The 23,472-nt window shown below is 43.7% G+C and overlaps 1 protein-coding gene across 2 annotated transcripts; it reads left to right on the top strand.

The window, feature by feature from the left end:
• The first annotated feature begins 2,297 nt into the window (after window positions 1-2,297).
• KCNK18 (potassium two pore domain channel subfamily K member 18) lies at window positions 2,298-16,456 on the top strand. Of its 2 annotated transcripts, none has more exons than XM_064716693.1 (4): window positions 2,298-2,433; window positions 10,695-10,771; window positions 11,787-11,942; window positions 14,249-16,456. In XM_064716693.1, exons 2-4 carry the CDS (start codon window positions 10,747-10,749, stop codon window positions 15,052-15,054), a joined length of 987 nt encoding a protein of 328 aa, XP_064572763.1. In that variant the 5' UTR covers window positions 2,298-2,433; window positions 10,695-10,746; the 3' UTR covers window positions 15,055-16,456. The 2 variants fall into 2 exon arrangements, with proteins under 2 accessions (XP_064572763.1, XP_064572764.1); XM_064716694.1 differs by lacking the exon at window positions 2,298-2,433 and adding an exon at window positions 3,159-4,616.
• Window positions 16,457-23,472: the final 7,016 nt, after the last annotated feature.

Below are 23,472 nucleotides of genomic sequence, written 5' to 3'. Positions count from 1 at the left end.
AGATTATGCATATCCAGTGAGCTAGAGGTGACTAAACCAGGCATAGCATGAGGATGAATGTTGGGCTCTGAGCCCTTCAGGTGTGCCAGGAACACCCAAATTATCCCTGGGTGCTGGTATGAGCATCCACTCTGCTGGGCTGGCTTGAAGATGTGCAAAAATCAGCTGATGGGAAGAGCCATGGCTCCCTGCTGAGGGTGTTTCTGAAGGAAATCAGGTCTTGCCTGGGACATTGATAGTTTTGAAAAAGGCCCAGCAGCTGTCATTTTGGCTGGGGCTGTGGGAGCTAAAGGAACCAGCTGAGTATGTTTAGCTGCTGCCTCCTGGGGCAGCAAGGACTGCACCAGTTCTCCTGCATCTTTTGGGACAGCCATGCTCCAATTTAGGGACCTTGCAATGCAGATTCCTTGGAGCTCATCATCATTGCATGTGCAGAGCTGAAACTTTTCCTTCACAGATGGCCAGGGTTCCACTCTTGTGTGCTCAGGCAAGACTGGAACAGCAGCATGAGAGGAGAGGTTCTCTATCCCTGGCACCAGTGCAGGGCTCTGTGTGACAGGGAGGCAGCCTGGGGGAACACTCTGTGTGACAGTGGGGAGATCTGGAGAGAAGGATGAGAAAGGAGATGGCAAGGGAGGCAGAGCTTGGAGGCTCTCATGATGTCTCTGCTCCCCTTTCATCTCATACTAATTTAGAGATCAGGCAGGAGTGAGTGAGATCCAGGTGAGGTTCAGGGGAGGGTTAATGTTACAACAAACTCCAGGTTTTTATGGTTAAAATGGCATTCCTCAAACTAGCTGGATAGCAGCAGGCTATTCACCATAACTAGACTTGCAAAACTCTGGAGATTTCCTTTCTCACTCTCCTCCCATTGCCAGCAAAACCAGGGGCTGCTCTTTGGTGTGCTGCAAACAAGAGTTCTAAGAAAAGGAGCCAGGGTGCCCAGGAGAGCAATGGTGAGCACACAAGTGGCACAGTGTCTCCAGTGTACCTCACAATATCCAGGCAGCTGCCTGTCCTCTTGTTTCAGATTGCAGCAGCTGGAAATGGACTGAAGAACATCCATCTGGTCAACTGACCCAGCACTGACAGATATTCCAGTGGTAATCCATAAAACAGTGTGTAAGGGAGGTCACAAGTGATTACGTTAGTGTTTGTGTGTATTTGGTGTCAAGAATTCACCAGCATATTTGTAAGAGTGCACTGACAGCACAGAATCTTAAAATCATAAAATTTTGATTTTGGGCGTTGGAAGGGACCTTGAAGACCAGCAAGTCCCAAAACCCTGCCACGGACAGGGACATCCTTCACTACACCAGGCTGCTCAGAGCTCCATCCTTGAACTCTTCCCGGGATGGGGCATCCACAACTTTCTTGGGAAATCCGTTGCTGTGCATCACCACAGCAATTTGGTGAGTAGCAATTTACAAATATTTAATCTAAACTACTCTCTTTCAGTTCAGCGCCATTCTGCCTCATCCTTTCACTCCATGCTCTTGCAGAAAATCCCTCTCCATCCCTCTTGCATTCCCTGACTCGCTTTCCAAAGGAGTTTGGACCACGGTGATGGCACGCTGCAGAGGCTGAGCAGGCTGCCAGCGGTGCTGGGTGTCCCTGAGCCCTCCTGTCACAGTTCGGAGCTGCCGGAGGTGCTGGGTGTCCCTGGGTGCTCCTGGTCGCTGTCACAGACCCTTTAGAGCTTCTGGGTATCCCTGAGCCCTCCTGGATCTCGCAGACCCTTCGGAGCTGCTGGCGGTGCTGGGTGTCCCTGGGCCCTCCTGTCCCAGAGCCTTTGGAGATGCTGGGTGTCCCTGGGCCCTCCTGGAGGCTGTCCCAGACCCTTTGGAGCTGCCGGAGGTGCTGGGTGTCCCTGGGCCCTCCTGGAGGCCGTCCCAGACTCTTTGGAGCTGCCAGAGGTGCTGGGTGTCCCTGGGTCCCCCTGGCCACTGTCCCAGTGCCCTCCTGGGTGTCCCTGGGCCCTCCTTTGGAGCTGCCGGAGGTGCTGGGTATCCCTGGGCCCTCCTGCATCTCGCAGACCCTTTGGAGCTGCCGGAGATGCTGGGTGTCCCTATCCCAGACCCTTTGGAGCTCCGGAGCTGCCGGGTGTCCCCGGGCCCTCCTGGAGCTCGCAGACCCTTCAGAGCTGCCCGGCTCCCGGCTCTGCTCGGCCCGCGGGCTTCGAGCTCTCTCTGGCGGCAGCACTCGGAACAGGCGGCCGGGCCCGAGCCCCGCCATCCCTCCTCCCTCCTCCTCCTGCTCCCCTGGCCAATTCCAGCCTTTCTCCTGGGAAACACTGCTGGAGGTGGATAACGGGCACCCCGCACATGTTTGCCGCCCCTCGATGAACTCCCGTTTCTTTCAAGGGCTTGGGAATGATCTCCTTGTCACAGAAATACCGGCTCGGGAAGTCCATGAACTGCGAATCGCTTGAGGGTAAGAGGCTATTCTGGGAAATGCCACTGCGGCTTGCCCTGCACTGCCGCCCTTTCCCGGGCAGCTGCTGCTGCAGGCGGCGGTGGGGAGCAGGAGTGGGTCCTGCTCCTCCCTGGTGTGGTTTTCCATGTCCCTGTGCCAGGGCAGAGGGCACTGGCACACATTTGGGTCTTTGGGAGTCACTTTGCAACAACAGGGTTCTGCAAAAAGAGATGGTTTTTTTTTGCCAAGGTGCAATCATAGAACGGTTTGGGTTGGAAAGGACCTTACAGATGGTCTGCTTGTGACTTCCCTGCCATAGGGAGGGACACCTTCCACTAGATCAGGTTGCTCAATGCCACATCCAGCCTGGTATTGAACACTTCCATGGATGGAGCACCCACAGCCTGTTTCAGTGCCTAACTACCCTCGGAGTAAAAAAATTCACCCTAATATATGACCTAAACCCACCCTTCTTCAGCTTAAAGTCATTCTCCTTTATCCTTTATCCTATCTTCCCACAGGGGTTTTTGGGCTGCTTATACATCCCTCTGGCTATGCCTCAATTCACCCCCTTTTGAGATCCAAAAAAACTGTGTGCAGAAATCTCCTATAACTCAAGAAAGCTAGAATCTCTACAATGGCTTATTAAAAAAAAAAAAAAAAAGAAGAAAAGCTAATTCTGCTTTCATATCCATTAAACTGTGTTGCATGAGTTTAAAAGGAAACAGAATCTGACCAAATTCTGCTGCAATTCAGCTATATAAAGGCATTAAGTTGAATGCTTAATTGGTGTAAATGGCACATTTCTGCTATTAGTGTTGGACTGCAGACAGCCTCAGTTTCAAACTAATGAACAAAAATTCTGGTCATTTCAGAAGGGAGAGAAAGATTCAAATCTATAAAGGCACTTCCCAAGATACTTTTGCTTATGTAAACATCTGACTGCAGGGAAGAAGAAGGGTTCTATGTACTGTTGGAACAAAATTTCAGTTACTGAAGCAGTTACTGTGTGTTTCCAGCTGAGACCCACAACATGTGGAAGGGAGATGATGGGGTTTGTGCCCTTGCTCTGTGCTGTGCCTTCTCAGCCAGAGAAGCTAAGCTGCAAATGTGATGTGGGTCAGTTTAGGGGCAAGCATTTCACACAGCTGCTAAGGATGGCCTTCTGGCAAATTATTCAGCATGGTGATTGGATATTTCCTCTGGAAATAAAGAAAAAGGAAGTCATGGCACAGAGGCTGAGAACTCCTGGCAGGTTTGGTGTGACACCCAACAGCTGAAGTGAGCTGATGCCATGGGACTGTTGGTTAGAGATAAGAGCTGAGCAACAACTCCTGAAGAATGTGCAAGAGGACAGCAGAGAGTGGCTACCACTGCAGCTCTCCTTCCATCAGCAGTTAGGCTGGAAGAAGGAGGAAATGCAGCATTGTCCATAAAGCATCTTGTCAAGAGATTCCATCTTGCTCCATGCTGAGGACTGCTGGCAGCTCCAATGTTTGGGGGCCCTTGTTTTCCAGCCACACCCCTGGATGTGGACACACCCTTTGGTTGAGATCTGGCTGCTGTGCTCCATCCCCCTTCCCTCCTGTTGTTGGTGGAGCCAAGGTTCTTGGTGCTGTAGGACTCAGGAGGCTGTGCTTCTCCTCAGGACCAGCTGTGAGCCCTCATTCCTCCATGGGGGCATGCAGCCACCTCCAGCCCTGCCTGCTTCCTCCTCTGTGTGAACCACCTTCAGGGCTCATCTGAAATCTCCTGTATCTCTCAGCTGCTCAACATTTCATTTCTGATGTGTTTCTGATGTCCTTTTGTTTAGACAAATGACAAATCCCTGAAAGCCATAACCTACAGCCCCATCTCTCTGAATAAGATGCAGCCAGCTGTCTTTGGCTGCCTGGCAGGATTCCAACATTAACCCTCGCTGAGCATGCATTCATCCTGCAGCTGAGCTGCCCCACCCTCACATCTCAAATTCCCAAGTGAAGGCCAATGCCATTTAGAAGGATTTCCCAGCAGCCTGAGCAGCAGTAGCAGTCTGGGTGCCAGGCAGTCTCGGGAAGAGCCCTGGGCAAATCCACAGGGTTCATTGCACTTGGGGCCCAGATGGCTCGTTTAGAAGTGTTAAAGGATTTTTCCTTGTCGACAAAGATATAAGAAGAGGCTTCATTCCACATGCAGTTTTTGTAAGATGTTCCTCAGAAGAGGTGGGCAGTTTTGCATGCATTTTTTTCCCCAACCCAAAATATTTTGCAGGAGGAACTTTCACAGTGTGGCCTTACTCATCAATGCAGGCAGGATCACATCATTGAGGAATTACATCCTAAACTAATTACATAGATGAAGCTACAAGGGCCCAGAACCTGAAAGAGTGTCCCCCCGCTAAGGTGGCAAAATGTTGTTTTCTGATTCACTAAAAAGCATCTAAGTGCTATTCCCATGAGAGCTAAAACATTTAAAGGGTGAGCAATTAATGGTTTATTAATGGGTGGGACAGGATTTGAAAAGTTCATGTATTCCTGCTCAGAGCTAAAGGAAACCAGCAGAATTGAAAGAAATTTGAAGACAAGTGTCCACTCAATGTTGTCCCAAGGCACACCCATCTGTGAAAGTGTCTTCCCCCCCCCAAATCCACAATGACTAATGAGTGGTAAGATAATGGAGTAAAAACTCTTCAAAGATTACTTTACACAAAAGGGGAAGAAAAATTGCTTAGTGTCATTAGGAAAATTGGGATGAAAACAAGTGATGGAAAATGTAGCCTGACACTCAAGAAACTCTGAGCCACTGACACAAAACTGTGCCCAGCCTGATTGCCAGGGAGAGGAGACAGAAAGAGGTGTCTGATTGTGGGCATCTCACAGACTCCTGCCTGTGGTTTATAAAGTGCCATGGATGACTGAGGGTAGAAAATGCTGTAAGCAGGATACTCTGGGGATTTACAGTCCTTAATGACCTCAGAGCTCTTCCAGATACACATTTGACCTCAATGTTATCTGTAATACTTGGCCAATGCTGCAGCCTGCAAAGGAAGACTTTTTATCTGTGTTCTCTCTGACTGAACTTGTATGTGACATTGGAAATAAGATAATTTTAAGAATTTTTTTTTTGTTAGTATTTTGCATGCTGAGAGTTGAGAGGATCTGTGCTTGTCACAAGGACTGTCTCACATGAATGCTGGTGGATATTTATGGCTAAAAGTTTGTTCTTGTATTTGGGGTTTAAGATTCCCCTCTTTCCACCTGCTTATGTACATATAATGCCACATTAATAGTAATGTGGCATTACTACAAAAAATTAGCATTTTTGAGAGCAAAGTGGACTTGTCATCCTGAATCTATGTGGGTTTTATGCCAGTTCAAAGTGCAGAATTGCAAATAAATGCAGTGTTGACATGAACCATGATGCTTAGCTCTCATGCAGCATATAATCTCACATACTCTAATGTTAATTAAATTCCTCAGAAGCAGCTTTCTGATCTCTCTACAGGGAGCTTGTTTGCCTTGAAATGAACTACTGTGCTGAGATAGTCTCCACTATACCAGCATTACGTTCACTACATTAACTCAGTAAAGACTTGGCATAAGACTTGTGGCTGAACCTCAGTAATCCCCTTTGCTTATCTGGAAACCCAGGGCTCCTGCTCTGTGGGGTCTGGTGCTGGTGACTCGAGGCGACACCAACCTCTCTCCTTGTTCCAGCACCCTGAAATGGTGCCACAGCACTCAGAGGAGTCATGCAAAGCAATGAGCAGGGACGTGGCTTTGTTTGCAAAGCCATCCCCACCCTGACTGAGAATTGTTGCCCTCTATCCACTGGTTTTGCTGGTGGCCCTTTAGAAAGGGCCTGGGAGAGTGTTGTCTGTCTAGAGCAGCTTCCCCTCCCAGCCCCAAGTGTATTCTGAGTTGCCACACGTTTCAGAGAGCAGCAGGAGCAAAGTGGCTGACACAGAGCTCTGCTCTGTTGGAAACCTCAGCCTTGCAGCAGCCAAACCCTCCGGATGAGCTGCACCCCTGGCTACTGGGTCAAGCTCTGGGAGAGAGAAGATGTTACCACTTCCAAAGGGAAAAAAAGCTAATATTTCCTCATTCTGGGGGCAGCTTGGCTTCTTCCAGGCTGTTGTGGCTGCTCAGGTTTGGGGAAGAGGAAGGCAAGGTGAAGTGTTTCTGCCCAGGCAAGGATTTGGGGATTTAGGGGCTGGTTAGCTTGTGAGTGACCAAAGACTGGTCCTGTGTTTAATTACACCTCCCATTAAAGGTGTTTCCTGACTATGTGACTTCATCCCTCTTAGAAAGAAAGAGGAGGAACAGAAACTAATACCCAAGCTTTGCTTGGTCCTGGGGCATATTGAGAGTGTTTTTCTCTTGTAAATTAAATTATGGGACCATTTGCTTGGCTTTGGTGTGAACAAAGAATGAAATAGGAAAATCTCCTATTCAGGGTGAGAGTCCTGGACATCTTTGAATCCACTTAGCATTCTGTGTAGTGTCAGGATGTTAGTCCTGAGTGCTCTCAAATATTCCCAGAGGTTACAAGCTCAAGCACTCGACTCAAGCAAAAGCTGAGACTTTTAAAGATGGATACAAAGAAAACCAAACCTTCCCTGGGGTATCCAACACACCCTACTGCCAGTTTGTGCATTTCTCTCTCCATCCCAGCAGTGTGAGGTGTAAGGGCTAAGAATGGGAGGTGTCAGGGGAATTCATATTCCAGGGCAATATGGAATGTGGGGTTGTGAGGAGATAAATATTTGCAGAGTGCCTTAAAAGCTGGTGTGGCTCATCTGGCTGGGTGCATTTGCTCTGCACAAGTGTCTTGGTCTGTGCTGGGGCTGGGTTTGGGCCAGCTCTGCTCCTGGGCTGAAATCCCATGGGAAGAGGCCTCAAGGAGCCCCAGGGCTGGGAGGGAGTGGGATAACCATTGTGGGTGGGAGGTGGGAGGAGTAATTTGAACGTGCTGAGGGCGCTAAAAGTGAAACTTCACTGACACCACCCACCCAGCTGACCTCGAGTGGTGTGTCCTTATGTCAAATCTAATGCTCACACAGCCCTGAGATTGCTTTATTAATGCAGCTACTGCTGCCACTCATTTTTTGCTGTTTTGGGGTGCTTGGAGTTGATATTACCACTATACCAAAACATTCATTTTCTGGGGGGAGCTAAACTGAATGCATTCTGGAAATACTTTCCAGGGACCTATATTGAGGCAATGGATCAAATCTTCCATGATCCTTGTTAACATTCAACCTGGAATGGAAGGTTTTTAATTCTCCTTGTCGTGAATTTCTGCCAGGATGAGGTCTCAGTTCCTCTATTAAACCATATTCCCATCAGAATCAATGCCAGGTGTAAATAAAAGCAAACCATTTAATCCATTGCCATTTATTTTTAAAAAGCACTGTCATCCTTCAGGTCACTTTGATTTTCTCTTAAAAAGGATGACATTGCACTCTTTGTCAGTACAGAATGGTGTTTCACAGAGCAGGTAACACAGCAGGTCTTTGGCAACATAGCAGATGACTTAATGCAGGGAGAGTTTTACTGATTATTGAAAAATGTTTCTCTCTGCCCAAACAAGGACCTTCTAGGTTTAACCTATGTAATTCAGAAATATTAGATAAAATAGCAATTTCATTGTAAGTATATATTTTTGCTGGATTTATTTAACCTTGCAGCTGTGGTCAAAAACTTCCCTTTCAAGCAGCACCTTACAGAGCACTCACATTTGCCCTAATCAAAGAAATGGAAGTTGGGACAAATGCAGGTTTGGTGTCCATTAATGTGGATAGGAAATGTCTATTGCAAAAATCTCTCTCAATACAAGTACCAGTAACTCAATTTGGAATAACTTGTGGTTAGTGGGATTTGCTTTTAAGCAACTAAGTTCAAATATGTAATACAGCAATAGTGGGAAATGGTTTAGATTAAGCAAATAATGTAAAAATCATTTCTGGTTTTATTTTTATTAAATTTTCTTGTTGTCACAAGCTCAGAGTTGATGCTGCAAATGGCTGAGAAGCTCCTGGGAATTGCTAAATACTTTGCAGCACCATGTGTAGGAGGAGGCTGAGAAGATTTTAAAGCACTTTGTGGAAAATAGGTTTATATCTGAGTTGCAGATGAAAAACTGTGCAGGACAAACTGTATCAGAATTACCATACTGGCCAGTGAAAACCTTTTTTAGAACACCAGTGTGAATATGTTGCCTCAGGCAGGGGCTCATTGCCCAGTACCCCATCTTATTTTTACAGCTGCAAGCTATTTGCAGTTCAGGGGGGTTATTGAGCCCTGTGTGGTTTGTAGTCAGCACTAGTGACTGTTCTTCTAAACATCTCTCCATTCTCTTTCATGTATGGAAACCCAACAACCTTTGGCAAAGACCTTCCTAGCCATGTGAGAAACAGTCCTGTTTTGTTTTGGTGCAGATTTCTACTTGCTCCTTTTGGTGGTCCCCAAAGAGGCTGCAGAGAGCTGATCCCTCACCTGCTCCCTCCAGAACACCTGGCAGACTGAAGAGAGTTCCTCAATATTTTCCCCCCTGGCCAGTGGCTGCTCAGTCATTCTTTGTCTGAAAGCTGTCCACACCTTCAGCCATCTGTGTTTCTTTTGAAATTTTCCCGATTTTTAACTGTGCTGCTTGAGAGGAGGGTAGCAGAACCACACTCCTGCAGGTGTGTGCAGCCCGTGCATTTGGACAGTAATAAACAGATTTCCAATGTTTCAGTCTCTATTGTAACAATTCCCAGCATAAAGGGCTCCAGACCTATGTACATTATCTCCAAGCACAACCTCTCAGGAAGTTCTGTTGCTTTGGATTAATTATGAACATTAGCAGTTTTTAACCCTGTGTTTCAGGTCAGTGGGGAAAAAAACCCCAGAGGTTGACTGCAATAAGAGGATTTAAAAATCTGTTGTCAAAAAGCAAGACTGAGCCAGCAAGGAAGATAACAAGAAAAATAGCAAGCACACAGCTTTATTTTTGTCTTAGCCCTAAAAGTCTCTTTTCTTTTAAGTGGAGACTTGCATACTGGCGAACATTAACTATTTTCTGATCCAATTTACTGAGAGTTGACCTAGAATAAGTCACTGTAAGCATGTAGGATTTCTGTGTGGATGTGTGGACTTGCTCCATACACACAGCTCACATAGTAGGTCTTGGCTGCACAAGATTGTTTCAATTTTTAATGAAAGATGCCTGGAGATAAAATATTTAATACGTCTTTCTGTAAAGTCCAACTCTTCTTACTACCACTACAAAAATTGCAAAGGGCAGTGATGCTACTTGTTGCTCCAACAAGTGTTTTAGAGCAAAGGATGTTGCTGCTCCTTTGTGTTTTAGAGTAAAGGATGAAAAGAAAGGCTTTATTTTTAAAGTTGGAAATAGTTTGCAAAGATCACTAACTCTGAACTGAATCTTGCAGTCCTGACTTACTAAGGTCAGTGGGAATTTCACAATTGAAACTTCTATTTATATAGGAAGATTTTATTCCAGTGAGAGCTAGGAGAAACCTTCTTGACTATTTTTATTTTACTTTTGTCTCAGGAGAAAAAGAATTTAAAATTCAAAAGACCCTCTCTACAAAGATTGAGTGGTATAGATTCTGTAAGCTCTCTGAAAGGGAAATTCATTGTTCTATTGTCTGCCTAGGGGTTACAATTAGAGCCATCCCCTTCTTTTGATTAATTTTAGATGCTCCTGATTGTTTCTGGGAGAAATCTTTAAAGAACTGTATTCCTTACAGTGCACACTTTCCCTCCTGGGAGCTGGAAGTGTTTCTGCTCTATCAGTGGGAAGCTGCTGTTCAGGAGAAGGAACTTTAAGCACGAGTTGGCTCCAGTGGAAGCTGATAGGAGCTGGTGATCCCTGTGCATTACAGTGCTGGCTGATCAATAATAATTCAGGGATAGAGTGGCGTGGCATCCACTGAGAAGTATTTCAGGGTTTGTGCTGCTTTTCCGTGGGGACTGTAGTGCAATCTTCACTTATAAAGACATGTGATCTGAAAGCCTGAGGCAGAACAATCCTTGTTTTCACAGGAGAAGCTTTTCTTGGCTGCAAAAGCTTTTACATCCTCATCTTCCTTTCTAAAAGCTGTGTCTTCTCCACAAAATTATATATTAAAAAAAAAAAAAAGACGAGCTTAGGATGGCAACAACATCACAGCCTCTGCAAGGTAAAACAACATGTAAAAAAATATTTTGGGCAGTGTTTCCTCATGCCTGCTTCATTGTGTCTCTTGTCATCTATGCTTTTCTTGGGGCTCTCATGTTTTCCCACATTGAAAGTACCCGGGAGGTCACAGTAAGTGAAGAATACAGAGCATTTCTGCGGAAGCTGATGTGCCTCGCCAGAAAGTTACCAGGTATGTACTGGAATTTCAAAATGACTTACCTGCACAGGGAGCTATTAATTACTCTGCTTTTTGAATGAGGTTTTTTTGCTTTTTAAGACATTCTTCAAAATACTAGCAGCTGACCCTGCAAACAGGATTTTCACTCTGTTTAGCTAATGACTGCTGGTTTCTTCTTTAGCTGTGATTTTTGACTGCAAGCTTCCCAGTCCTTGTGTTCCTGCCTGGAAAGAATTTTCCTGAGATGCCTGTGTTCTCCCTTTTTGCCAGGTTCTTAACGAGCAGCTGACATTCCTGTGGTATTTCCTGCAGTTTGCTGGGGCTGAATCCTCTCTCTCAGAAAGTTTTTCCAGCTGCCTCCTCCCTGCTCTGAGCTTCCCTGCCAGCCCTCTGGTGATGGGATGCTCAGAGGGACACAGGTGCAGTTCTGCACCCCAGACCCAGTGAAGCTGATTGGAGGGGATAGAGGAGGAAAGAAGGGTTAGAAATCCTCCTGGATTTGTGATGGGGCTTGTACATGGGCTTGGAGTTTCACTCAGGTAGCTGTGCTGACACAATGATCAATTCTGGGCAATTAAATAATGTAAATAATGTCATTTCCAGCAAAGCCCAGCCACGGGGAGGACGATGAAGGGTTGCAGGATTCACAGCAGGGCACTGGGCAGTGACATCCAAGTGGTTCATATTGGTTCCCTGCCGTTGAGCCCACATTTCTTGGTGTCTCTGGGTCAAAAGAAGACTAAAATGAAACAGGACATTCAGGCTGGAAGCTGCTTACTCAGTCACCTTGTCCTGCTTCTTTATTTTTTTCCCTGTACTTTTATTCACCAAAGCCACTGAACGCACCTGATTTTTTCAGAGGTGGGGGTGAGGGGCTTGAAAGGGGAGGGCGAGAAGGTGAATATTTTTATCTTTTAAGAGAATATGAGCAAATCCTCAGCTGCAGTGTATTTCACTGGGGTAGCAGGCAGGCTGCTCCCTGGGTGGTGGTCTGCACTCACTGTGCCTCCTGCTGTGACTGTGACAGATAACTGGACAGACAACCTGACAGAAAATGAGACGTTTAACCACGACATCCATCAGCTTTTGAACACAGCTGACCCAGTCTGGTACATCAACCCAAAAGAAAGATGGAATTTCTTTGGGTCTCTCTTTTTTTGCTGCACAGTATTCACAACTGTGGGTAAGTACAGAGGTAAAGTAACACCCTTCAGAATAAATTCCTGTTGCAGCTTTCTCTAATGCATTTCTTCCAGAGAATTAAAACCACCCAAAACAAACAAACAAATGAGCAAACAAAGAAACAAAGAAACAAACAAACAAACCCCAAAAGGCGTTTCTCCCAGAAACAAACCCCTTCTAAACCCAAAGCCCAAATCCTCTTGAATTTTTCCCCTGAGTATTGCTGATGAGTCTGCAAGTGGCTCTGCAAACACAGACTGCAGAGACATAGCTGAGTCACAGAAATAAGTCACAATTTAGTAATTAGTGGTGGTACACACTAATTAACTGCATCTACACATTTCTACACACATACTATAACATGTATTCTTATATGATGTTCACAGAGCTATTGAACTAAAAAGAAATCTCCATTTTTCATTCTCAAACCTTATCCTTCTCACTGTTGTGTGTCCTCTTGGGTAATGTTTTCTTCTCTGGAAAAGGTAATTCATAATACATATATTGTTTTTCAATTGCTTCTCAGTTACTTATGTCTAATTCAGCTTTGTTAATCTGTGGTTCTGTAATTAACCACCATGTTCACATTTCTCTGGGTTAACAGCACATGATAGTGTTTAAGTGACACCTTTGAAATCTTTCAGTCTGACTTCATATTTCAAAGGAGGACCTAGATCAAATAGAAACATCTGCTCTGATTTTGGCTCCCTCTGCATTGCTAAATACAACTCCTCATGCTCATTCCCAAAGCTACTTTTATCCCTTTGTTAATCTTTCTCAAATGCTGGCAAGTACAGGCACTGTCTATCCAAATTTGTCATAATCAAAGCTGGATGGGAAATATTCCCACAGCGTTGTGGGAATTGCAAATTGCAATTGACATTTCTCCACTGCAGGAGGATGTGCTCAAGATCCCAGCATGGGGATGCATCCTACTGTAAGAGAAAAACTGAACCTTAAAAAGAGCTTTTCCTACACAAGGAACAGTGTGAGAGCTGATGTGCTCACCCAGAGCCCTTGTGTGCTGTGTCACAGCTCAAACCTCACACTCTCATCTCTTAGGTGACTGTTCAAATTCAGCTTCTTGCAGTTAAAGACACAAGGCTGGGTGGCCAGAGACGCACTGGGGATGAGACTAAAATCCTCAGCCCTGTGAATATTTCCTGGAACAAACACAGCAGCCAAGAACTTTTGAAAGGGGGTGTTTTATCAGAAAGCTTTGACTTCAGCAAGCTGATGAAAAGGCATATTGTGGGAAATGTCTTCCCTGGGCATATTTACCCACCTCCATTAACATGGGACTTGATAAATGTCCCCATACACACCGACCCAACATATTTATTTCTAAGCTGCCAGTACTTTTTGCCCTCATAGCACTGAGTATTAATGCAGCTTCCTCAGTTTTGACCTGAATTTTGGGATCAGTAGAAAGCCTGGAATATTTGCTGCTAATAGATGGAATAGGTGGCTGCTTCCATTGCAGTGGGTTTGTTATTTGCAGTATCAGGAACTGATAAATCACCTTGGGATAGAATCAAATTATCTACCTTGAATTTTCTGGGAGAATTGAGGCATCTAGTCTGGAGTTTGATGGTCTGAACTGCCATCTCTTTGCTGCCTGGGGAGGCTGCCAAGTGGCTCAGCTAGGAAAGATTTCTGGATAGCTAAATTTAAGCTCAGGATGAGTTTTAAGCCTGAAAAATGCACAAGGTATTTTTAACACTCAGAAAACAATTTTAAAAAGAGTAAATAGGATTACTCTGTGCAATAACAACAATAATCTTTCCCAAGTGCTTTGAGAGTAAAGATTAGCATTCCCAGTTAGCCTGTGGGGAAGAGAGTGACCAAGAATAAATGATATTTCAGTGCCTCACAGCAAAGCAGAGACTGAGGCTGGGTTCAGACCAAAGGCTGAGGCAGCTACAAGTGAAAACATGCATGGATGAAGAAAATGAGGGAAACCATATCTCAGCATATGAGCCGATAATCTGACAGGCTAAGTACTTGGCCTAGAAGTTCCCCTAGGAAAAAATGGTCTTTGAAAGGAGAGAAGGAATATTCAATGTCTTCTGAAGGATGAAGAGAAAAATGGTTGATAAAATGTAATACAGTTCCTATAATACCAAATTTTCTTCCACTATAATGGAAAAGCACTGATTTACAGCTTGAGTTTCATATCCAGTATGTTAAAGGAAGGAAATATAAATACACAAATTGGATTTAGGGAAAAGGCATATCTTCTGCTACCAATTTTATGTATCACATCTCTCTCTTTCTCTTCTCATTCCCTTCTTGTTCTTGTTCAAGGTTATGGCAATACCTATCCTGTGACATGGACTGGAAAGTATCTCTGTATGTTGTATGCTTTATTTGGGATCCCCCTGATGTTCTTGGTCCTGACAGACATGGGAGACATCCTTGCAACTGTCTTATCCAAGTCCTACAACGAGTTCAGGAAACTGCAGTCAAAAATTCTTGCCTCTAAACTCTGTTCTGGATCCACATGTATCAAAAGGAATGAACTGAGATCCAGGGAACAGTCTAAAATAGTCATCAACGAGCCCCTGACCATTATGGAAGTACTGAGAAGTCAGTCAGGTGTGAAACAGGTCAAATATCGCAACGTGGAACTTTTTGAAATGTTAATTGCCAGGGAGAATGAAAACACACAACCAGCAAGAAATAAAAGCATGGAGAGATGGAGTTCATGTCCTGAACTAGCCAGGGAAAAGACGGTGTCCAGAGTAATCAAGAATTTTGACAAAATAGGAAAAGAGTTAGAAAAATTAGATGTGCCCATTGTGTTGATGGTGCTCGTTATCTTTGTGTACATCTCCTGTGCTGCTGCTATTCTTCCAAAATGGGAAAAAAAAATGAATTTTCAGGAAGCCTTTTATTTCTGCTTTATCACTTTGACCACTATTGGATTTGGAGATACAAAGTTAGAACATCCCAAGTTTTTCTTGTTTTTTTCCCTCTACATTATAATTGGCATGGAAATTGTCTTCATTGCTTTTAAGCTGGGCCAAGACCGCTTGATTGTCCTGTATAAAAAGATGATTTCATTTTGTGCAGAGAAAAATATGCCATCAAAGAAAGTATATCCAAAATAAGAGCAGTCATTTCTCCTTCACTTGTCAGCACTGGCCACTGCAAAGAGATGGAATTGTTTCTGTACATTTCTGCCTTGGGCTGGCAGGTGCCATATTTTAATCTGATTTCCTCTGAGAAATGACTGTGAAATGGCTGAACACTTCTGGAGGCACCTGGTGAAGGCATCTCCAGGGAAGACTTTGCAAAGGGGTCTCTTCTCCTAAATAATCACAATGCTGCCTGATGAAGAAGGTGAAGGCTCTCCTTGACAGTTCTCCCTGACATATTGTGCAAAGCTCTGACTTTCTGCAGCCTTTCTGTCCCTTCTCCCACTGCAAGAAAATTCAGGAATTTTGTTTTCAGTACTTGTCCAAGCAAGACCCAGATCTCCTGGAAGGTCCTGTCCTGCCACCTTCTCTGCAGCCGGGCTGTGTGTGTCTGTCCTGAGCTGTGACACTCTGCTCGTCATCAGAGAGAGCTGGGGGGAGAGGTGTGGACCCAGCTGCTGTGTGTGGCAAACATCACACCTGGCACAGCTCAGGGAAGTGTTCCATGGAAAGGAAGGACACCACATTTCCCCATCTCTGCCACCTGTTCAGAAACCAGTCAGAGAATTGCTCATCTGTTCAGAGCTGGAAGCACTCCTGCTCCATCACGGCTCAGGGTGTCTGTGCTCAGCCCGGAGTCAATGTGTGTCCCACAGGGCCCAGCTCCCGAGGTGCTCAGGGCAGCTTCTGCTGCCTGGTGGTGTCTGGGGAAGGCACACAGCAGCCCTGGAGTGACGCTCCGTGTCACTGCTGTCACAGGAGCCTGTGCTGAACACCGACCCCAGAGAGCCCCACTCCTCACCCCCATTTCACTCTGCACAGACTGCTCCACCATTTCACTCTGCTCCCAGCTCCACCTCTGGGAGCTCCCTGACCCACCTGTCTCACTGGGATGTGGGCAGGATCCTCTAATTGTAGAATTTTGGAGCACATTAAGATGAGAATATCATTGTTTCTTCAAGATGTTGCTTATATTATTAATAGTTTGAATTGTCAATAATAGCTTCTCATTAAAACCAATAATTTAGAATAAAATATATAATTCATATAAAAGAAATCACTAACTTTAATTAACCACGTTTAATTTATGATGATATGTATGCCCATTAAGTGTAAACATCTCTAGATAATAAAAAATGCTCGATTATTTACAGAATGTACAGAATATTCTCCATTAGCAAATTTACCAGTTGGAGCTGAGATTTTCAGAATATGTACATGCCATCTTCTGTCTGTTGCACTCCATGTATGTGGCAATATGTATTCAATCCTTATTAATAATTAGATGCAATTAATCATTGATGATAAGCAAGGTATATAATGACTGATAGTAAATAGAGAAGTGTTTTATAAGAATAAAAATAAAAAATGCAGAAGCTGGAAGAAACTTCAGTTAACTCTGTCATGTTTGCTGTGATTTTGGCCTTACATAGAAAGTCTCTCTATTCATATCAGTATTCCCATATAACTTAATTTTGTGTCTTCAGATTAAAATCATTGTAGAGCTTTGGTACCATGTCAGAGTTCTCAGAAATCAATGAAAAGATTTGCATGGATCAGATAACTGCACTTCCTGCCCCTCAAGGTTTTCCTTGTGGTATTCTAAACCTGTCAACATTTTTAATAACTGGTCTGTATGTAATTTAATTTGTTTCTGTCATATCAGTGGAATCTCATTTAGGGAGAGCAGTTAATCCTGAATTTATGCCCTGTATATTTCTCATTGGCACAGTACCTTAATACCTTCCCATTTACTTTATGGATTTAGGGAATTTTGGCTGGATTTACAATAGAGATTCTGCACCAAATCATTCTAGTTATGGCCAAGGGATGGCAGTAAACAGCTTTCTTTCCTATAGAACCTGTCAGTTAAGGGGGATAAAAATTGATTTCTTAGGAGAGGGAACAAATCACATAACCATTACCCTCCATAAAACAATAATGCACCTGACTGTTGAATATTGTGCACAGCTCTGGTCCTTCACCTCCCAAAGGATATGTAAATTTGGAAAAAATTTATAGGGTAAGGGTAAAGGATGAACAAAGATAGAGAACAAGTTCCATACAAGACATGTACAGGAGCTCTGTAGTCTGGAAAGAGGTGAGTCTGATGGAGAGATGTGTAACATTACAAGGGCTCAGAGAAGGGGAACAAGGAATGATGGAATGATTTTCAAACATCTCTCATTATGAGAGCTGGGGCTGACAAATGAATCCCACATGTGACAGGCTTAAGAAAAGAAACAGAAAGAAGATAAAATGGTGCTTCACACAAGATATAATTAAGCCATAGCTATTCCTTGTCATGGGAGGATGTGGCAATTAAAAGTTCCCATTAGATCAATGAGAGATGGGACAAAACCATGAAAGAAAAACATTAAAACCAATTAAATCTAAAGATAACAATTCTGGCTTGACGATCACTGAGTTCTAAACTGGGAGATGAGGAGAACCCTCTCTACAGATTTTGCTGTTCTTGTTTTCTTCCTTTGCAACCTGCTATCCCTCAGAGACAGGAAGTATTCTGTCCATCCTGTTCTGGCCTGATTTCCATGCCTGGAATGCATTGAAACACATTGCTACAGAGCTAAAAAGCCACTCAGCAAACCTAATGCCTAAATAGATATTTAGTTTCATATTTGTGTGCCAGATAGACAAACCAATCCAGTCTCATTGTGCAAAACATATCACCAAAACCTGTGATTTAGGCAACACAACACAACCAGTGTGCAGTAAAAGTAATGTGGTCATTTGGCTTGTGTCATGAACCTAAAGGAGGGTGCAGACTTGGACACACATTGTATTGTCAGGTATAAAAATGTATTTATGTCTTCTGTTCAGGTGCACTGAAACAGGGATCCCACACAAACAGGAATATCCAGGCCTGGTTCTCTTACTCAGAGTTGGGAACCAGTTTCCAGATGGCTGAGCAGCAGCTTTGGGCTGACAGTGACACTGCAGAGCAGGATCTGAATGTAAATACAGTAAATATAGTCACAGCTAATGAAAATGAAACAAAGTAGTGACTAATGGCTCATTTAGTGCATAAATATTTATGATTTGACTGTTCTTATCATGGACTAAGTCCTGGAAGAATTTACAGTCTCTGCCCACAGAAGTTTTTATTCAACAAAATTGATGTGGAGACCAGCTTTGTTTGCTTCAAAGCAGTACAAAATATTGCTTTTCATAAATTTTCCCCATCAGGATCTGCATGAGATGGTGGATTAGATGTGAGGGCCTTCATTGAAGAACTCTTCTATCAGGAAAGACGTGACTGATGGGGAAGGAGCTGCTTGATGTGTAACCCACAGCGGATATGAGTTATTACAGCCCCAGCTGGAGAGCTTTACAGATCAAATGCACTTGATGCTGAAGGATGCTGGATCAATCACCCTTGATTGGGCCAAGATGGCAGCTGTCACGAGCACTTAGGAGCAGAGGGCAGGGTATCCCTGCTCTGGGAATCACAGGGAAACAACCATGAGAATGAGTGCAAGGGGTGGAAAATAATCTTTGGGCAGGAGGGTTAGGAAATTACAGCAGCAGTGGAGGAAAAAGCCATTTTCTGTTTAGACATAAATATGGTGAAGAGATGCTTGAGACTGAAAATACAGTGGGGGCTGGTTCCTGTGGCTTGGGAAGGTTTGTGCAGCCAGCTTGGTTGGAGAGCCCTTCTTAAACCAGCACAGTGGTCATGGGTGATGGGCTCCAGCACAGGTCTCACCACGAGCAGCCACAGCAGGGCAGAAAGTCTGTGCAAGGAATCCTCCTTGATTAAGAGAGATAAAACAGTGTCAGAAAGAAGATACAGGGTCTGGATTGAAAAACCATTAATGAAATCATCAGAAACACTCCTCTCATCTTCTGCTTTGTCATTCAAAGAACGACATTTTGTTCACAAGCATCTTTTTGCACGAGCAGTAAGTCTGAGGACTCAGGAAATTCTTAATGGGATGTAGGACTTGTCATCTGTGTGCCAGTAATTCAGATGTAGTCCAGATTTTAGTGGGCTCCATTTTGATAACATCTGATAACACTTTGATGGCTTTTATGCTTTTTCAACTTGTTCCAGGTGGAGATGCACCCACATCACAAAAACACTGCCAAATAATGAATGCTAATTGCGTGTGTGGTGGCAGGCCCAGCACAGGCCAAGGCTGGGACTCCAGCTGGGAGCAGTCCCTGCAGTCCCCTTTGCTTCCAGGTTCCCAGCATACCTTGTGATCCGAATTTCCAGACCACAGGGAGCATCAAATGGAGCATGTGTGGCTGCTGCATGCGATGTGAGTGTTTTGTGAACCCAGAAGGATGGGTCTTATCATTTAACCTGGCTCTCTTAAATGAAACACTCTTTGAAAATTTATTATTCTTATATATTAGTAACAACAATATTTTGTTGTTGTTGTTGTTATTACTATTAATAAGCAACTCCACAGGCTGCATTCAGCATGTTCTGCCAGGACATGCTATATTCTAAGTCCAACTTTAAGTATTTAGCTGGGCTGTATTTCTTCCTCACCTTATGCACCACTTATATGTAGAAAAAATATTTTTCAAGCCATCTGACATGGCAGCCTGCATTTACACACAGAGCAAGGGAGATGAAGTTGCTCAGGATAAATTTCAATTGTTTCTTAAAGTACACAGGCACAGATAGCAGTGGAAATATGAGGAATTTTCTCCATCACTCATACAGCAAATCATAGCTATGTGAAGACAGAAGATCTCTCATATATGAAGCCAATATTTTTAGGATAGCAGTCTGAGGTCGAAGTGCAAACCTTCATGAGCAATGGAGTCCATGAATGCATTGCTTGTACGTGCCAATAACTGATTGTCTGCACGTGGTTTTCATTAGAGAGTTTTAGGAAGTGCTTGAACAAATGTTACTTGGCTTGTGTGCTTATGGGTTTGCATGTGAATCTGAGCTTTTTTATTCTCTTTTTTTTTTTTTCTTTGAGTTAAAAAATCAGTCTCTGAGTAGATAAAATGTAGTTCTTTTGAGGTTAGTTCAGGCTTTTTCAAACTGATGAAGTTCTCAGTGTCTGGCTGGGGGCAGAATCCTTCCAACACCGATCTTGTGCATAAAACTTTATGTCTGTGCATTTTCAGGATGCACAAAACTCCAGAGGAAAAGGAAAGCAATGGGCAAGAAGGGAAAGGGAAGCAAGAAGAAAAGAGTAGAAATTCGACAGTGAAAAATGAATTTCCATGTTAAGCATCCACTGATGAGAAATCAGGGTAATGATGCTACCAACATTGATTCATTACATTATCTGCTTCCACAAACCCCTGCGTGAACAGGAAAACGGAGCGAGAGAACACCACAAAACCAGCAGATAAAATTGCCAGTGTTCTTGATGTGCTGCTGGAAGAGAGCTCCTTGATCTGCTGTGCTCTGCAGACTGTCATCGTGCTCTGATCTGTGCCCTGTGGGGGACTGCCACCCGCTCGCTGCCTTCTGTCACACGTGGCAAAAAGATCTGAGAAACAGAACCAGAGCTGCAGGCTGGGGTCCTCACTGTGGGTACCAGACACTCACTTTCTAATATTTTCCCCTCTTTACACTTTTCTTGTGGAAAGTAATAGCAGCTGTTGCTGCCAAAGGAATTTGGGAGTTTGTGGAATTCGGCTATGTATGAATCCTCCTGCTCACCAGCTTGATAATGCACATGGTTTTAGGCTGTTTGTGTCTCACACAAGCATCCAAACTCTCAGGAGAGCCCTGACTGCCTGGATTTCACTGAAGCTTAATGGATGGTCCAAATACACTTGCCAGCCAAAAGCTGCAAGTGTTTTCAAAGCAAATCTCAGTGTAGGGTGGTATTTTTGGCTGAAGCACAAAATGCTGATGATGAAGAGAAGGCTTTTGGAAAGGCTTTAGCATTTCCACCTTTGAATAACCCTGTGAATTGAGCCATTCATGTCAGTAAGAAGGGAAGGAGCTGAAGGATAAAGCTCTTTTTGATCCTCCCATGCTGTCACTGTCACTTCTGACATGAGACATGCCAGGTCACACTGCTGGTGAAGGAGGGCTGGCTTTCTCCAAGGCTCATTCCAAGCTCTTCCATACCCCCAGGAGAGCACCAAACAGTGGTATGATCTACTTCAGACAAAGCAATATATGTAATTTTTTATAAAAAAATGTTTTTCAAACCGTTTAAATAACCTTGTGACAAGACGGCCTTGTACTTCCTGGGAATAAGAAATAAGAGAGCAAATGGAGGCTCATGAATTTTCCTTGGAGTTCAAGAGCAGGACATAATTTGCTGCACTAAGAAGTCTGATTTTCTGAATGGGTCTATAAATAGTGAATGCTTGGACTAACATTTGACAGATAACAGAACCTCTGTTCTGTCTTCCCTGTAAGAAATGGTTTTTACAGCAATTTTCTCTGCCAAGGAAATGAACACATTTTGTGCTCAAAGAGATTAAGGACTGGCATGGGTACATGTGTTTGCCTTCTAAAAAAGCCACTTATAAACGCTGTTTAAGAAGGAGAGGGCTGAATTCTGATCTTCCTGATATCCATGGCAAAGCTCACAGTGCTTTAGAAAAATCAGTTTGGAGAGAAGTGACAAATAGAATATGTTTTGCCATTAATCACTTTGATCTTGGTTTTAGAAGAGTCATTTCATTCCTAAACTTCCCTGGCATGGGAAGGTTTTTTTCCTACCAAAAACTGCCTAAATTACTGATTATTTGTCTTTTTTTCTCTTGAAAGGACTACATATTTTTCCAGGTCAGCAGCACTGACTCGGAAAATGATTACAGACTCTGGAGAAAAGGAAATTTCTTAATAAATCCAAGTTCTTCTTGACCAAAGCCAGACAAACATTGAGATGTGTTTTATACATACATTAAGCAGTCATGTGGTTATTAATTTGTTTTTGTGGCTATGTTTGCCATTTATTTTGAACAGAACTCCCTGTCTCAGAGTTTTCAGCATGTCCCTGCATCCTCAGGAAGAGCCTGAGTGTGACATGTTCTCTGGGACAGGGCTCACCCTGCCATGGGTCAGAGATTTAATTCTTCCTTGGAGAAGCATGGATATATTCCCTCTCCTGGCCTTGTTTTCCATTAAAGGGAAGCAGCAGCATCAATAATAACAACACTACAAACACAACAGCTAAGATGGTCATTAAACTCAGTCTCCAGGTGACTTTAAAATAGATTTTAGGGATGATGTTCCAATAAACACTTTGACTTGAGCTTAATTGAAGTCCGGTGTTTTCAGAGTCAGGTATTTTATTTGTTCAATTATAGCTTTTACTGATGGGAGCGGGAAACCATGCTAGAAACTGTTCTCAGCATTTCAGTCTTTGGAAAAAGGTGTCATAAAAAACCATTAGGGAGTGTGTTCCTGTAAAATTCTCCAGCCTGCCACTCCACACATTTGAAGTGTCTGACTTTGGCAAACGCTTCTTTGATCTAAAATCTCACCTGCTTTTTAGTTTGAATAGCATCACCATGGGGCTATACAACCTTTCAGAGCAGCTCAGTTATAAATAAGGAGACCAAAAGGTTTGGTCCCTGACTCTGATTACACTTCCAGTTTCAGAGGGAAGCAGCTCTATCAAAGTCAGAAAAAATAATGAAATTATAAACCCAACGTGGGATTGAGGTCAGGCTCCTTGAATTCTGCTAATAATTATTATTTCTGGAGTTTATTATCCTTATTATGGCGGTTCCTTGGAGCATCTTAGATAAGGACTTTAAACCCCCATTTATCTGAGAGTTTCGAGCTGCATGCCTGCTGCAGAGTGCATCTCTGTAGCTAAAGCAGCCCTTATCACTTCCTGCCTGTCCTGGCTGAGCAAGAAAGAGAAACTCCTTATGGCACGTGCACAAATATGTGTCACTGGGTGATGGAGGGGATCTGCGGAGCAGCTGCGGCGCGTTTCAAAAAAGGGGAAACTCAGTGAAATAGGAGCTGTGAATGCAGAAGCCTCCTGCAACACCATGGAGTTCCATGACACAGGAAGTGTCTGCACTGCCCATCTGCCCTGCTCCAGCTGTGCCACTTCACCCCTCCAGCTGTGGTCAGCTCAGGGACACTTGGCATGGGCAACCCATCAGTGAGTGAATGCCTGACCAATGCACTGGCTTTGGGTGCTATAAATATCTTAAATATTATAAATATCTTTGTGGCCGTGTTTGTGGGTCCCCAGGATGAGGGAAGAGATGAGAATCTTGACTCCATGTATCAGAAGGCTGATATATTATATTATATTATATTATATTATATTATATTATATTATATTATATTATATTATATTATATTATATTGCATTGCATTGCATTGCATTATATACTAAAACTATACTAAAGGAAGAGAAAGGAGACATCAGAAGGCCTGCAAAGGAATGATAATAAAATCCTGTGACT

The sequence above is a fragment of the Zonotrichia leucophrys genome, chromosome 6 (assembly GCF_028769735.1).
Source record: "Zonotrichia leucophrys gambelii isolate GWCS_2022_RI chromosome 6, RI_Zleu_2.0, whole genome shotgun sequence".
Lineage (NCBI taxonomy): Eukaryota > Metazoa > Chordata > Aves > Passeriformes > Passerellidae > Zonotrichia > Zonotrichia leucophrys.
The sequence above is the reverse complement of the archived record's forward strand: the minus strand, read 5'-3'. Positions and strand labels throughout refer to the sequence as shown.

Excerpts from the sequence above, each read along its gene's own strand:
- KCNK18 (XM_064716693.1), top strand. The coding sequence starts at position 10,747 with ATGTGCCTCGCCAGAAAGTTACCAG. Across the intron at positions 10,772-11,786 it reads CCTCGCCAGAAAGTTACCAG|ATAACTGGACAGACAACCTG; the intron begins GTATGTACTGGA and ends TGACTGTGACAG. Across the intron at positions 11,943-14,248 it reads CACAGTATTCACAACTGTGG|GTTATGGCAATACCTATCCT; the intron begins GTAAGTACAGAG and ends TTCTTGTTCAAG.